The sequence below is a fragment of the Ovis canadensis genome, chromosome 6 (assembly GCF_042477335.2).
Source record: "Ovis canadensis isolate MfBH-ARS-UI-01 breed Bighorn chromosome 6, ARS-UI_OviCan_v2, whole genome shotgun sequence".
NCBI lineage: Eukaryota > Metazoa > Chordata > Mammalia > Artiodactyla > Bovidae > Ovis > Ovis canadensis.
Genome location: NC_091250.1, coordinates 107,747,671 through 107,764,155, shown reverse-complemented (window position 1 = coordinate 107,764,155; position 16,485 = coordinate 107,747,671). Strand labels below are relative to the sequence as shown.

Here is a 16,485-nt window from a genome sequence, read left to right as displayed (position 1 = left end):
TTATTATCACCTGCAGTCACCAGCTATCCCCTCTCTTTTTGAAGGATACTTACAATTTATAACCCCTCCTGGACTCTGTCTTATCCTTTAAAGGGACACAGTGCAGTGGGAAGAACCTGGACGTGGTGACAGCTCACCCCCAACTGGGCTTTCCTGGTGGCTGACATGGTAAAGAATCCGCCTGCAATGCAGGAGACCTGGGTTTGATTTCTGGGTTGGGAAGATCCCCTGGAGGAGGAAATGGCAACCCACCCCAGTAGTCTTGCCTGGGAAATCCCATGGATAGAGGAGCCTGACAGGCTACATTCCACGGGGTCACAAAGAGTCAGATATGACTGAGTGACTAAGCACAGCACAGTACCCCCAACTAGCTGAAGGATGTTCACCCTACATTTAATCTTTGTGGGCCTTGATTTCTCCTCTCAGCTCAGTGGGGTCAAGGGCACAAACTAACCGTTCATGTGCTGTATCAGGCCCACAAACCCATCATTTGATCCCCTTGGTGCTTTAATAAGAACCGTAATAGTTCACATGTAAGGAGAACTTTCTGTATAGCATGTGCTGTGCTCAATGCTCTACACGAATCAGTCTCATAACAATCCCATGAAGTAGGCACTAACATTATTCCAGATAAGGAGACTGAGGCACAAAGAAGTTGACAAACAAAACAAACACTTGTCAAAGTTCCCACTGTTAATAAGGGGGAGAGCTGGGATTTTAATACAGTTAGTGTGACTCTGGAGAAAGGTAAGAAAGCTGTTTATACGTCAGAGCTTCTGACATATAAAAATGCTCATACAAATAACGTGGAACAAAAATCAGGAGCTCTGGGAACACTAGGTCCACCTTCCCGTGGAGCCCCTATTGGCATAGTGGCTGCCATCTTTAGACAAGTCCTGTGCTCTCTTATCCACAGTCTCCACTGCTCCCTACTACCGAATACGAAACCTGCTTCACACTGTCTCTTTACCTCATCAGACAGTTATTTGCACGGACTTTTTAGGGCAGGAAGCTAAGATGGAAGAGATCGATGGACAAACAGAAAGAAAACTGAGACCTGGATAATCTAATATATCCAGGCATTGCCAAAGTCAGGACTTGGCATTTGAGCAGTTTAACAGCAGGTCTCTCATGATCTTAATACATCACATGGCACTAGTCAGATATTTCTATATTATTGGTGTCTTTCCTTGAAGCCTCTTCCACCTCCAGGCCCCTTTCATCTATAATGATTCATTACAGTAAATCTACTTCTTGTCACACTCATCTTTATAGGCACAAAACATTTTAAGAGATTCCAGCTTTATCCTTATCCTTTTCTTGTGAGTCCTGGACACTTCTTACTGTCTGTGCATGCATGTGTGTGTTTTAAGGGTTTAATCCATCTGGAAATGGCAACCTACTCCAGTACTCTTGCCTGGAAAATTCCATGGACTGAGGAGCCTGACAGGCTCCTCAGTCCATGGGGTCGCAAAGAGTCGGATATGACTGAGAGACTTCACTTTCACTTTCACTGTGAAAATACAGATGAGAGGATACAAAAATATGAGTTTACAAGTTGCTCTTTGCAATTAATAAATCACTCCTAAATAGCTAAGTGGTGAGGATGTTGAAATTCTATCTAGCCTTGAGATTTGATGACTCACTCAGTATGACTTGTTAGCAAGTTACCCTCTATAGTACCAAAGTTCTTCCTGACCCAGGAATCAAACCTGGGTCTCCTGCATTGCAGGCAGATTCTTTACCGGCTGAGCTACCAGGGAAGCCTGTTTCCCACACATTTACAACTAATTCAAAGATCCAATCACTTCATAAAATAAAATCTGATGACCAATATTTTTACTCAAGCACAGTCATGCAACTCAAAATAAAAGTGTGGCAGCTAGCTCAAGCCTGATAGAACATTAGAGCTGGCACAAACTTTGAAAGAAATCTAGTCTAACTTCTTCACTTTTCAACAAGGAAACGAAGTTCCAAAGGGGTGAATAAGGGAACAGTCTGGCTGGAGGACTTACCTCACTTTGCCTCTCATAGCTGATAAACTTGCCTCTCTGCATTCTGTTAAGTTCATGAAAATTTTTGCTTAACCCAGAGTATAAAGCAAGAACATTTTTCTAAGCATCTACTATTTTCACAGTCACTATATGATACTCAGATATTTCCATCTTTAAGAACTGCAAAAGAGTATTGGGCATTTATCCTAAAGAAATGAAAACTTATCTTCACAAGAAAGTCTGTACACAAATGTTTATAACAGCTTTATACATAATAACTAAAAACCAGAAACAAACTGAATGTCCTTCAACAGGGGAATGGAAAAACGATGGATAAACATCTATGCCATGAAATATGACTCAGCAGTAAAAATGAACTATTGATGCACACAACATCTGGGATAGGTCTCAAGGGCTTCTGCTTAATGAAAAGGAACCAATCTCAAAAGGTTTTATATCTTTTATAAAAGTATTATTCTATTTTTCTAACATTCTCAAAAGAACAGAATTCTAGAAATGGAGACCAAATTAGTGGTTGCCAAGTGGTGTGAGTGGTAAAGTGAGTGAAAATTAAAGCATAGCATGAAGTGGCTCCCTTGCGGTAAGGAAACAGTTTTGTATCTTGATATATACCTATAACAATATTTTACTGAACTACACACTCACACACACACACACACACACACAAGTACAAGTGAAAACTGGTGAAATTCAAGTAAAGTCTACCATCTAATTCATACATACACACAGTGCTGATTTCCTACTTTGGTAATGTACTATAGTTATGCAAGGTGGTATCACTGCAAGCATCTGGAGGAAGGGTGCATGGGACCTCTGCACTATATCTGCAACTTCTTGTGAGTCTATAGTTATTTCAAAACAAAAAGTTTGAAACTGGGGGTGGGAGAGATTCTCAGAAGAGTCCATAAACTCTAACATGTATACAGTGCATATATATGGCAGTGACTGTTTTACAAGTGCCAAGTCACTAAATCCTCACAGTTTGTGTGTCAGTCACTCAGTCATGTCCAACTCTGCAACCCCATGGACTGTAGCCTACCAGGCTCTTGTGTGCACGGCATTCTCTGGGCAAGAATAATGGAATGGGTTGCCATTTAGCAATCCTAGAAAGCTCATTCCTTCTATTGTTCTCATTTTACAGTTAAGAAAACTGAGCCCAGAAAGAGCAACTAATTGTCTAAGGCCACCAGTCAAACGAGGAAAACTGGCCTTCAACTCCAGCCTTGCTGATTGTAGACTCTGGAATCTTCACCACCACATGGCTGCTGCCTCCAAGAGCACTGAATTCCGTTCTCATAAACCGCTCAAGGAACCAGCCAAGGCAAAAAGCCTCGGGTTCCTGTCTTGTGCAGTGATGCCAACCATTTATAATGGCAACTGACCACCCCAGGGCCTGAGGCACCCCCCCAAAACACCAACTCGGCTTGGCCACAGTCACCTGCTGGGCAGGGAAAGACTTCTGGTGCGACCCTTCAAACATCCAGACCCCTCACACTGGATGTAGGATGCAGGCGGCTAACCCCGAGAACAGTGGGTTGCAGGCTAAACCATTCTCCGCAGAGGATTCTTCCACCATCAGTTTCCCATCTGGAGGTGTGTTACTCGTTCAGTTTTGTGCAGCTCTTTGCAACCGCACGGGACTGCAGCCCGCCAGGCTCCTCTATCCATGGGATTCTCCATGCAAGAATAATGGAGTGGGTTACCATGCCCTTCTCCAGGGGATCTTCCAGACCTAGGGATCGAACCCAGGTCTCCCACATTGCAGGCGGATTCTTGACTAGCTGAGCCAGCAGGGAAGCCCTCCCATCTAGAAAGGGTATATTAATCTACATCCTCTGGGGGTGGTTTAGTCTCTCAGTTGTGTCCGACTCTGTGCGACCCCATGAGCTGATGAAGCCTGCCAAGCTCCTCCGTCCATGGGATTCTCCAGGCAAGAATACTGGAGTGGGTTGCCATTTCCTTCTCCAGGGGATCTTCCTGACCCAGGAATCGAACCCGTGTCTCCTGCATTACAGATAAGGAATCTGCCTCTAGGGGGACAGTAAAGAGCGTGGCATGAGCTGGTTATGTTCTATTACGATCATTTAGGTGCGGGAGACCTAAAGGAGGGAAAGAAGCCGGGTCCTCCGCGGCCATCGGCCACCCGCCGACCCCGACCCCGGCAAGCACGGAGCGCAGGCGCCCCCACGCGGCACCCACGGGATGCGCCCTCGCTCGGGCGCGCGCTTACCTGGGCCTGCAGTTCCTGCCCACCCGCATCCCGGCCCGCGGCGCCGGCGGGAACAGCCGCCAGTGGTCAGCCATGGTGCCTCGGCCGCCCACGCGGCCTCCGGTGGTGTGTGTTCCCCGCCGCTCGGGTCGCTAAGAGACCCGCCGAGCTGCGCGCTGCCCAGACTCGCCCGGGGCGCGGAGCAGCCCAGGCGCCCCCTGCTGCTACCGGGGAGCGAGCGACCCCGAGGCGTCCCTGCACCACCCCCACCCACAACCCCTCCTCCAACGCCTGGGGGCGTGGACAGTGGCAGGGGAAGCTCGAAGAATCAGGTTCTTGGTTTAATTCTTTTTTAAAAAAATCTGTTGTGATTAAATCTATCGGGATTTAATCTGTTGGGGTCAGTGTTCATGCTTTTCTTGCACACCACCGGTTCAAAAACTGTTGAAGGAAGAAAGCAGCTGGGGTGAGAACAAAAGAAAGAATGGAAAGAGAGCGAAAGGAATAGACTGACTTGTAATGGTGGGGAGGCCTTTTAGCACGGAATGTTTTTCTGGAGGTCCTGGAGATCCGTAACTCACCGCCTCTGTAAATCGGGGGCTGTGCACTGGTAACTAGTCACCAGCTGGTTCCCAGAGTCCCGCCTAGCTCTTGTGTTACTTGCTCCCTCTGCCTGGACTCACTAAAGCAGTGAAAATGTCATCCAGTTGGCCCTGGTAGGCAGATGTCCTCGTAAATATGGATTGCATGAGGATGTATTTTGGGTTTGCTAAGTTCTCTTGCTACTTCTGAGTGTTCCTGATTTAAACAGTAAGCCTTGCTTCTAGAGGAAATAGCAGCAAAACATTCTCTTCCAAAAATATTGCAATGGTTAAATTGTGTCTGTTATGGTGGGATACTTTTTTCGGCCATTTATAGATGAGTCTTCTCTTCAAACTCTTCGGGAATAAATTAGCGTTACATTTCGGCACCTGTTAAATATCTGGATGGTAATAAAGGTGCCCCAGCTGTCTCTAATTTCAGCATCTTCACCTGCTATGTGTGTTCAACGGTCTTTTCTGGGCACAGTGAATGCCTTGGAGTCCCACCACTTGAGATAACCCAGGACTCTGCTGTTTAATAGTTATGCACACAAGGACTCCCCACCCCAATGCCTAAGACTCTGCATACCCAACACTGGGGGCCCAGTTTGCATCCCTGGTCGGGGAACTAGATACCACATGCTGCAACTAAGATCCAGAGCAGCCAAATAAATAAAGGAATATTTTTTAATGAGTTCTTAAAAAAAAATTAAGCACACACATACACCACTCCCTGGTACAGTTGCTTAAATTTGTTTTAGTTTCATTGATTTTCTAGCCTGAAAATGGGGAAAATAAAAGGATATAAGAAGTAATAACTTATAGGGTTATTGGGAAATTCAGTGAGATGATGAATGTAAAGCATTTAATGCAGTGCTGGGAAGTAGGAATCCCTCAAGAATTACTGAGTATGATTATTATCTCTGGGCTTCCCTAGTGGCTCAGATGGTGTGCACTGGGGATAATAATATTTGCCCAGCTACTTCCCAGGGTTGCTATAAGAGTTAATGTAGAATGAAAAGATGCTCAACATCACTCATTATCAGAGAAATGCAAATCAAAACCACAATGAGGTACCACTTCACACCAGTCAGAATGGCTGCGATCCAAAAATCTGCAAGCAATAAATGCTGGAGAGGGTGTGGAGAAAAGGGAACCCTCCTACACTGTTGGTGGGAATGCAAACTAGTACAGCCACTATGGAGAACAGTGTGGAGATTCCTTAAAAAATTGCAAATAGAACTACCTTATGACCCAGCAATCCCACTGCTGGGCATACACACCGAGGAAACCAGAATTGAAAGAGACACATGTACCCCAATGTTCATCGCAGCACTGTTTATAATAGCCAGGACATGGAAACAACCTAGATGTCCATCAGCAGATGAATGGATAAGAAAGCCGTGGTACATATACACAATGGAGTATTACTCAGCCGTTAAAAAGAATTCATTTGAATCAGTTCTGATGAGATGGATGAAACTGGAGCCTATTATAGAGAGTGAAGTAAGCCAGAAAGAAAAACACCAATACAGTATACTAACACATATATATGGAATTTAGAAAGATGGCAATGATGACCCTGTATGCAAGACAGGAAAAAAGACACAGCTGTGTATAACGGACTTTTGGACTCAGAAGGAGAGGGAGAGGGTGGGATGATTTGGGAGAATGGCATTCTAACATGTATACTATCATGTAAGAATTGAATCGCCAGTCTATGTCTGACGCAGGATACAGCATGCTTGGGGCTGGTGCATGGGGATGACCCAGAGAGATGTTATGGGGAGGGAGGTGGGAGGGGGGTTCATGTTTGGGAACACATGTAAGAATTAAAGATTTTAAAATTAAAAAAATAAAAAACTAAAAAAAAAAAGAGTTAATGTAGAAAACTACAAATGTAATCATGATAAGGGGTCCTCTTAGTTGTTTTTATCATCTTTGATAATACCTTTAATATTGTTGGATTGCAAATTCAAACGTTTTTTACTTTGAGGAAATAGGATTTCTCCCTAGGACTGAGGATTACAGTCATGCCCACCTTGCCTTTTGTACTGTGCATGGCACAGAGTAGGTCATCATTCAACAGATATTGTCTGTTATGGCCTTCCTAGGCACTGGGAATGCAATGGGGGAATAAAACAGCCTTGGTGTTTGTCATCCTGTTACTTAGTTTGTAGTGCTGTGTGAATAAGAAATCACCCGTTTTTCATGGCTCTTGCATTCTCACAAGTTGATATTTGCTTCATGTAGCAATTTTGATTTCATATCTGCTCAGTTCAGTTCAGTTGCTGAGTCGTGTCCTACTCTTTTTGACCCCATGCATGGACTGCAGCACACCAGGCTTCCCCTGTCCATCATCAACTCCCAGAGCTTGCTCAAACTCATATTCATCAAGTCGGTGGTGTCATCCAACCATCTCATCCTCTGTTTTCGCTTTCTCCTCCTGCCCTCAATCTTTCCAAGCATCAGGGTCTTTTCCAATGACTCAGTTCTTCACATTAGGTGGCCAAAGGATTGGAGCTTCAGGTTCAGCATCAGTCCTTCCAATGAATATTCAGGACTGATTTCCTTGAGGATTGACTGGTTGAATCTCCTTGCTGTCCAAGGGGCTCTCAAGAGTTTTCTCCAACACCACAGTTCAAAAGCATCAGTTCTTTCTTTATGGTCCAACTCTCACATCCATACATGACTACTGGAAAAACCATAGCTTTGACTAGACAGAATTTTGTAGGCAAAGTAATGTCTCTGCTTTTTAACATGCTATCTAGATTGGTCATAGCTTTTCTTCCAAGGAGCAAGCGTCTTTTAATTTCATGGCTGTAGTCACATCTGCACTCATCTCACATGCTAGTAAAATAATGCTCAAAATTCTCCAAGCCAAGCTTCAGCAGTACGTGAACCGTGAACTTCCTGATGTTCAAGCTGGTTTTAGAAAAGGCAGAGGAACCAGAGATCAAATTGCCAACATCTGCTGGATCATGGAAAAAGCAAGAGAGTTCCAGAAAATAATCTATTTCTGCTTTATTGACTATGCCAAAGCCTTTGACTGTGTGGATCACAATAAACTGTGGAAAATTCTCCAACAGATGGGAATACCAGACCACCTGACCTGCCTCTTGAGAAATCTGTATGCAGGTCAGGAAGCAACAGTTAGAACTGGGCATGGAACAACAGACTGGTTCCAAATAGGAAAAGGAGTACGTCAAGGCTGTATATTGTCACCCTGCTCATTTAACTTCTATGCAGAGTACATCATGAGAAATGCTGGACTGGAAGAAACACAAGCTGGAATCAAGATTGCCGGGAGAAATGTCAATAACCTCGGATATGCAGATGACACCACCCTTATGGCAGAAAGTGAAGAGGAACTAAAAAGCCTCTTGATGAAAGTGAAAGAGGAGAGTGAAAAAGTTGGCTTAAAGCTCAACATTCAGAAAGCTAAGATCATGGCATCTGGTCCCATCACTTCATGGGAAATAGACGGGGAAACAGTGAAAACAGTGTCAGACTATTTTTTTGGGTTCCAAAATCACCGCAGAGAGTGACTGCAGCCATGAAATTAAAAGACGCTTACTCCTTGGAAGAAAAGTTATGACCAACCTAGATAGTATATTCAAAAGCAGGGATATTACTTTGTCGACTAAGGTCCGTCTAGTCAAGGCTATGGTTTTTCCTGTGGTCATGTATGGATGTGAGAGTTAGACTGTGAAGAAGGCTGAGCGCCGAAGAATTGATGCTTTTGAACTGTGGTGTTGGAGAAGATTCTTGAGAGTCCCTTGGACTGCAAGGAGATCCAACCAGTCCATTCTGAAGGAGATCAACCCTGGGATTTCTTTGGAGGGAATGATGCTGAAGCTGAAACTCCAGGACTTTGGCCACCTCATGCAAAGAGTTGACTCATTGGAAAAGACTCTGATGCTGGGAGGGATTGAGGGCAGTAGGAGAAAGGGACGACCAAGGATGAGATGGCTGGATGGCATCACGGACACAATGGATGTGAGTCTGAGTGAACTCCGGGAGATGGTGATGAACAGGGAGGCCTGGCGTGCTACGATTCATGGGGTCTCAAAGAGTCGGACATGACTGAGCGACTTAACTGAACTGAACTGAGTCACGTCTGCAGTGATTTTGGAGCCCGAGAAAATAAAGTCTCTCACTGTTTCCACTGCTTCCCCATCTATTTGCCATGAAGTGATGGGACTGGATGCACTAAGTTTCTATTTATTTCACCACATCCCATGCCTTCATTATAGTTATCACTCAGGGAATCTCTCATTCATTCTCTTCCCTTCTTTCCCTTTTGCACCACAAAGGAAAAATGTGTTACATATAGTAATCTAACAAGTAGATGTTTTTTAAGAGAAAGGATGGAGACGTCCCTGGTGGTCCAATGGTCAGGACTCCTTGGTCTCAGTGCAGGGGGGCCAAGCTCAATCCCTGGTCAGAGATCTAGATCCCCCTGCCACAACTTAAGATCCTGCCTGAACTTCCCTTGTGGTCCAGTGGTTAAGAATCCTCCTGCCAATGCAAGGGACACAGGTTCCATCCCTGGTTCAGGAAGATGCCACATGCTGTGGAACAACTTAGCCCACGCTCCACAGCTACTGAGTCTGCACTCGAGAGCCCCCACACCCACTGCAACTACTGAGGCTTGTAAGCCTAGGGCCTGGGCTCTGCAACAAGAAGCCATGGCAATGAGAAGTCCACGCACCACAACTAGAGAATAGCCCCCACTTGTCGCAACTAGAGAAAGCCCACGCACAGCAACAAAGACCCGGTGCAGCTACAATAAATACAAACATAAACAAATAGATGAAATTCTAAAAACTAGTTAAAAATGGGTATTTGGAAATAGAAAGATCATACTATCAGCCAATAAGGCAAGAAAAAAACACCATCATCCTCACTTTTTTTTAAAATTTGGCTGCACCAGATCTTCACTGCAGCATGTGCAGGTAATGAAGAGAGAAAACAGTCCACAGAATGGGAGAAAATATTTACAAATTATATATCTGATAAGAGTATAACATCTAGAATATTTTTTTAAAAAAGCTGCTACCACTCAATAACAAAAGGACAAATTAAAAAATAGGAAAAGGACATGAATAGATATTTTCCTAAAGATACACAAATGGCCAGTAAGCCCATTAAAAGATGCTCAAAATCATTAGTCATTGGTGAAATATAAATCAAAGCTACAATGAGATACTACTTCATGCCAACTAGGATGGCTATAAAAACAAAGAAAATTACATAGATTAGCAATGATGTGGAGAAATTGGAACATTTGTGATTACTGCTGGGAATGTAAAATGATGCAGCCAATTTGAAAACAGTTGGGCAGTTCTAACATAGACTTACCATGGGCTTCCCAGCCGGTGCAGTGGTAAAGAGTCCACCTGCCAATGCCTGAGGCTCAAGAGATGCGGCTTTGATCCCTGGGTCAGGAATATCCTGGAGGAGGAAATGGCAATCTACTCCAGTATTCTGGCCTAGAAAATTCCATGGACAACATAGCCTGATGGGCTACAGTCCGTGGGGTCATAAAGAGTGAGACACAATTGCGTGACTGAGCATGCACCACCCACAAGACTCACCATATGACCCAGCAACTCCACACCTGGGTATATACCCAAAAGAGTTAAAAACAGGGACTCAGATATTTGTGCAAAATGTTCATGCACCATTATTCACAGTAACCAAAAGACAGAAACATCTCAAGTGTCCATCAACAAGTAATGGATAAAAAAATGTGATATATACATGCAATGGGATACTATAAAGCCACAAAAAGAAGGAAATTCTGATACTGCTACAACATGCATGAACCTTGAAACCATCATGTTACATGAAATAAGCCAAGTGCAAAAGGATACATATTGTATAACTCCACTTATATGAAATATCTGGAATAAGTAAATTCCCTGAGACAGGAATAGAGGTTACAAGAACTCAAGAGGAAGAGGAATGGGGAGTTATCCCTTAACGAATATGCAATTTCTGTTTGGGGTGAGGAAAAATTTTGGAAATAATCTTGATGGTTGTACAACATTATGAGTGTAATTAATACCACTGAATCATACAGTTTAAAATGGTTAAAATTGCAAATTTTATGTTGTATGTATTTTGCCACAATTTTAAAAAATACAGAAAAAGAGAAGAAAGGTTGAAATTAGTGAGCTAAGACTCCAATTTAACAATTTGGGGAAATAGCCAAATAAAATATAAAAGTAGTACATTTTTCACACTGAGAAAAAGAAGCCAGACTCAAAGGAGTGTGTACTATTTGCTTCCATTTACAGGAAGTTTTATGACAGGCAGAATTAAGTTATAGTGATAGATGTTGGTATTGTGGTTATTTGGGGTAATTGATGGAAAGGAGACAGAAGGGAGCCCGCTGGGAGGCTGAAAATGTTCTATATCTTGATCTGGTGGAAGATACACAGGTGCACACATGTAAACATTCGATGAGCTGTACCCTGCAGCCATGTGCTGTGTATTGTGTGTGCTGTAAATGACTAGAGAAGCAAAAAAGATGGAGTGTTTTCCATCAAGAATATAATCCTGGAGAATTCTCTCTGCCATCATCACACAAAGAAGCCAGGATCTTGGGAATCATAGAACACAAAAGTCTGCAGACTTTTCCCTGCACGTCTTCTGTGATACTCCTTCGGGGGGGAGGGTATTTTAAATATTTAACAACCAGTAAGGCTTCCCAGGTGGCACTAGTGGTAAAGAACCCACCTGCCAATGCAGGAGACATAAGAGATAGGGGTTCAATCCCTGGGTCAGGAAGATCCCCTGGAGAAGGGCGTGGCACCCCACTCCAGTATTCTTGCCTGGAGAATCCCCATGGACAGAGGAGCCTGGCAGGCTACAACCCATGGGGTCACAACCCATGACAGTGCACACATGCTCACACACAAGGCATATGCAAGAACCAATCAGGGGACTTCCCTGGCAGTAAAGACTTCACCTTCCAGTCCAGGGGCTGTGGGTTCAATCCCTGATCTGGGAAATAAGATCTCACATGCCTCCTGGCCAAAAGTCAAAACATAAAACAGGCAAAATTGTGACAAATTCAATAAAGACTTTTTTAAATGGTCCACATTAAAAAAAAAGAAGAAAGAAAGACAAAAGAACCTATCAGGAAAGTGGCAGCCAGGTTGCGACAGCAGGGTTCTAGAGTCCCTGGCCAGGCCAGGATATATATCCCTTTAGTTGCTGATTTTGGTTGGAAGGATGGCTCCAAGGAAGTGGCTGAGGCAGTCAGGGCACAGCGGTTACTAGGGACGGCTCAGAGCAGAAACTATTGACCAACCAACTCAGCGCTTTGACAACCATCACAGTCTTAAACTGTGTTTGCTGGCTGAATATCAATTCTCTCCTCACCCACAGGATCTCCCTAGAGATTTCCCTCCACAATTTCACAAGTGGTTTCTTGAAAACTGCCACCAATTGAGTCTGCAAGCCAAATCATAATGAAAAGGAGTAAGGCATGACTAAACCACTTTATCACTTGGTCGGCGGCATTGAGTATAATGGCAAGCAGGGGCTTACAAATAAAACAGATGAGGCTGCTGCCCTCAAGAGGCTATGGCTCAAAAATAAAGTAAAAAAGAGGCTATGGCCAGATGGATGGATGGCCTCTGAGCTCCAGGAGGCTGCTAGATTTAAGGAGATATCTGAGGCCTCTACAATAGGCTAGACACATTCTAAGGAAGATGGGAGAGATGTCTACTTTTTGGAGTATGGAGAAGGAAATGGTAACTCACTCCAATATTCTTGCCTGGGAAATCCCATGGACAGAGGAGTCTGGCAGGTTAGAGTCCACGGGGCTGCAAAGGAGTCAGACAAGACTTAGCAACTAAACAGCAACAGCAGCAGACCATAAAGGGCAGATGGTACTTGGGGACATGCTGCTGGAGGATGTACCTGGTGCTAGTTATTACGGAGAGCAGTCTAGCACAACAGTCAAATCAAATGTGTGGTGTGCTTACAACCCTCTGACTATTTGTTCCTCACCTGTCCCTGCTCTGTGTTGAAAGTTGGAGGATGCATTTGGGAATGTAGCAGACAGCCCTGATAGGAATGGGGGAAGGGAAAAGTTCAGCTATTTCTCTTTCCCTCTGTCTCCAAGAGGGTACAGTATCTATATATATTTTTCCTCCTCTTTCAGCTTGCACCGGTCAGCCCTGATATGATTCCAGCTTCCTTCAAACTCAGGCTCCCATGCAAGTAATTCCTGCAGTTTGGATGTGGCAGGAGCATTCCTGCTTTTGCTAATGTCTCAGTTACCTCATTGTCTCTGTGACATGTTCTTTGCATTAAAGTCCCTTGGTATTACATGCTTAGAGTAGCTTCTGTTTTCCTGGTCGGACCCAGACTGATACATATATTACCTACACACGAGCATTTCTGCCACCAGGTATTACTGTTCTGTAGGAATGCAGAGAGATTCTCGCCTGTAAGGGAAGATGTATGAGGACGTTTGTCACAGCATTATTAGCAGTATCAGTGAGTTGAGGGCAATGTGCATGTCCATCTCTGTGATATGGATGGGTAAAATGGATGGATAACTAGGTCCCAGATGCAACAGTATAGATTTTACTCAACTACATGGTTAGATTTCTAAAAAAGTGCAATACTGGGTAAAGAAAGAGAGGTGTTTTTTTGTTTGTTTTTATTTTTATTTTATTTTTTTTACTACAAGATGATTTATATAAATTAAAAATGTATGCATACAGGACTTCCCTGGTAGAACAGTGGATGAGAACCTGCCTACCAATGCAGAGGACATGGATTTGATCCCTGGTCTGGGAGGATTCCACATGCCACAGGGCAGCTAAAGCCCCTGTGCCACCGCTACTGAACTCGTGAGCACGAGAGCCCAGGAACCACAACTAATCAGCTGAGTGCTGCAACGACTGAAGCCCGTGTGCCTAGGGCCTGTGCTCACCAAAAGAGAATCCTCTGCAGTGAGAAGCCCGTGCACCACAACGCAGAGCAGTCACAGCTTGCCGCGACTAGAGAGAGCCCAAGAGCAGCAATGAAGACCCAGTGCAACGAAAAATAAATGAATAAATTTAAAAATTAAAGTTAGTACCAAAAAAGTATGCATACAAAACAAAGTAGACATTTTACAGAACGCACATAGTGAGCAGGATATACTTAAATACTCAAGAATGGTTGCTTATGGAGAGGGCAGAGGAATAGTGAAAAACGGAGAAGAAAAGGAGTATATGAATGAATGGTTAAGAGAGAGGCTTGTACACCCAAATGCTAATAGAATACCATGAATTAAAGATTAACCAATGTGCTATACCTGAAGCTGAAAAAAGTTACCAGAAAATAGTTACTAGGTGACACTGAGACATAATTTCCAAGAACACACTGTGACTTGTGGAATGCGGAAACAAAATCCGCTCTGAAGCCAAGTTGCTGCTGCTGCTGTTAAGTCGCTTCAGTCGTGTCCGACTCTGTGCGACCCCATAGACGGGAGCCCATAGTCTCCCCCTTCCCTGGGATTCTCCAGGCAAGAACACTGGAGTGGGTTGCCATTTCCTTCTCCAATGCGTGAAAGTGAAAAGTGAAAGTGAAGTCGCTCGATCGTGTCCGACTCTTAGTGACCTCATGAACTGTAGCCCACCAGGCTGTTCCATCCATGGGATTTTCCAGGCAAGAGCAATGGAGTGGGGAGCCATTGCCTTCTCTGAAAGCCAAGTTAGCTTCAGTAATAAAAACAACACGGGACAGATGGTGAAGCAAAGAGATAGTGACAAGTACCGGAGAAAGTGGGGGTGCTGTCAAAATTCCGTGATAAATTTATGTGAGCCTAGCTCAAAGAGAATTCTGAGTCTGAAATTTTTGTCAGTTGTACTCAAGCATGCGCAGAGATTATGACTTGGAGTCTCACAGCTAAATATAAACGATACCAAAAATTTCTCCTTCATGCTTTTAAAAAAAATTTATTTATTTGGCTGTGATTTATCTTAGTTGTGGCACACAAGATTTTCATTGCAGCACACTGGATCTTTTAGTTGTGGCATATGAAGTCTTACTTGTAGCATGTGGGATCCAATTCCCTGACCAGGAAGCAAACCCAGGCACCCTGAATTGGGAACATGCAGTTTTAGCCACTGGAGAAGGCAATGGCACCCCACTCCAGTACTCTTGCCTGGAAAATCCTATGGATGGAGGAGCCTGGTAGGCTGCAGTCCATGGGGTCACTAAGAGTCGGATACGATTGAGCGACTTCACTTTCACTTTTCACTTTCACGCATTGGAGAAGGAAATGGCAACCCACTCCAGTGTTCTTGCCTGGAGAATCCCAGGGATGGGGGAGCCTGGCAGGCTGCTGTCTATGGGGTCGCACAGAGTCGGACACGACTGAAGTGACTTAGCAGCAGCAGCAGTCTTAGCCACTGGACCACCAAGGAAGTGCCTCTCTGACATGCTTTTAAGGATCAACTATGGCCTTGAAGAGTGAGCTGTTTTCTCAAATGGGGCTCAGATTATGATCAATATATGCACTAGAAAATTGGAAACAAGAAACATTTGGAGTGTCTTACAGAGGACATGAAATCTCACCAATGTAATTAAAATCTGGGATTTCCCAGGAGGCTCAGTGGTGAAGAATCTGCCTGCCAATGCAGGAGATGTGGGTCTGATCCCTGGGTGGGAGAGATTCCCTGCAGGTGGAAATGGCAACCCACTCCAGTATTTTTGCCTGGGAAATCCCATGGACAGAGGAGTCTGGTGGACAACAGTCCATGGGGTTGCAAAGAGTTGGCCACAACTGAAGCGATCTGGCACGCACCAGTCCCCTCCTTTCTGGATTTCCTCCCCATTTAGGTCACCACAGAGCATTGAGTAGAGTTCCCTGAGCTCTACAGTAGGGTCAGTACCAATCTCCCAAATCATCCCACCATGCCCCCTTGGCCTCTTGGGCTCCAGACATTTGTTCTTTAGGACTTTGTCTCTGTTTCTGCTTTGCAAATAAGTAACTGGAAAAGTTAAATTGTATTTTTCTCATTCATTCTGGTGTTACTCCAAATATAATTAACTCCCTCTCAGGAATTAACATATTTGATGGTGCTTATTTGGGCTTTTACACAATTGCACATAGCGATGCTAAGGAGATGTTTGTTAAACTGAACTGAATCTTTGTTTCCATAGACTGTGAAACCAAAGAAGTGATTCAAATAAAACAATAATGCATTATGGACTTATTAGATTTATTAGGCTCCTGGCTAATGACATGAAGAGATGAAGATAATCACTCAAGCTCATGCAAGCAATTAGTGGGGGCAACCACATCCTAACCCAGAGTTCTACACTTGAGACACCCAGAAAAATATTGACTCATAAAGCAAGCTGAAGAAGCAATTTAATATAGTGACTAAGACCAACCCAGGTTTGAATCACAACTCCACCATTTAACCATGCTGGGCAAATCTCTTGCAGTTTCTATGCCTCAGCAGTTTCTTCTTCAATAAATAGACCTAGTAATAGTCTATGTTGTAAGGCTGTTGTGAGGATGCAGAATGGAAATGATCTAAAGCTGTGTTCTCCAACAGAAATACAATGCAAGCCACAAATGTGAGCCATTTATGTAACTAAATTTTCTAGTAGTCATAAAGTAAAAAAAAAAAAAAAACAGATAAAATTAACTTGA

The 16,485-nt window shown here is 43.9% G+C and overlaps 1 protein-coding gene across 4 annotated transcripts in view; it reads right to left on the bottom strand.

Annotated features, from left to right (window-relative positions):
* The window catches only part of FAM47E (family with sequence similarity 47 member E), a 30,952-nt gene extending 26,442 nt beyond the window's left edge, over nt 1-4,510 (bottom strand). For 2 of the 4 annotated variants that reach the window (XM_069593143.1, XM_069593144.1), the window contains exon 1: nt 4,246-4,498. In XM_069593143.1, coding sequence (XP_069449244.1) covers nt 4,246-4,319 — 74 coding nt within the window. In that variant the 5' untranslated portion in view covers nt 4,320-4,498. Of the gene's footprint in view, nt 1-4,245 lie in introns of all 4 variants that reach the window. The other 2 variants (XM_069593146.1, XM_069593145.1) reach the window with 2 other exon arrangements.
* Nucleotides 4,511-16,485: the final 11,975 nt, after the last annotated feature.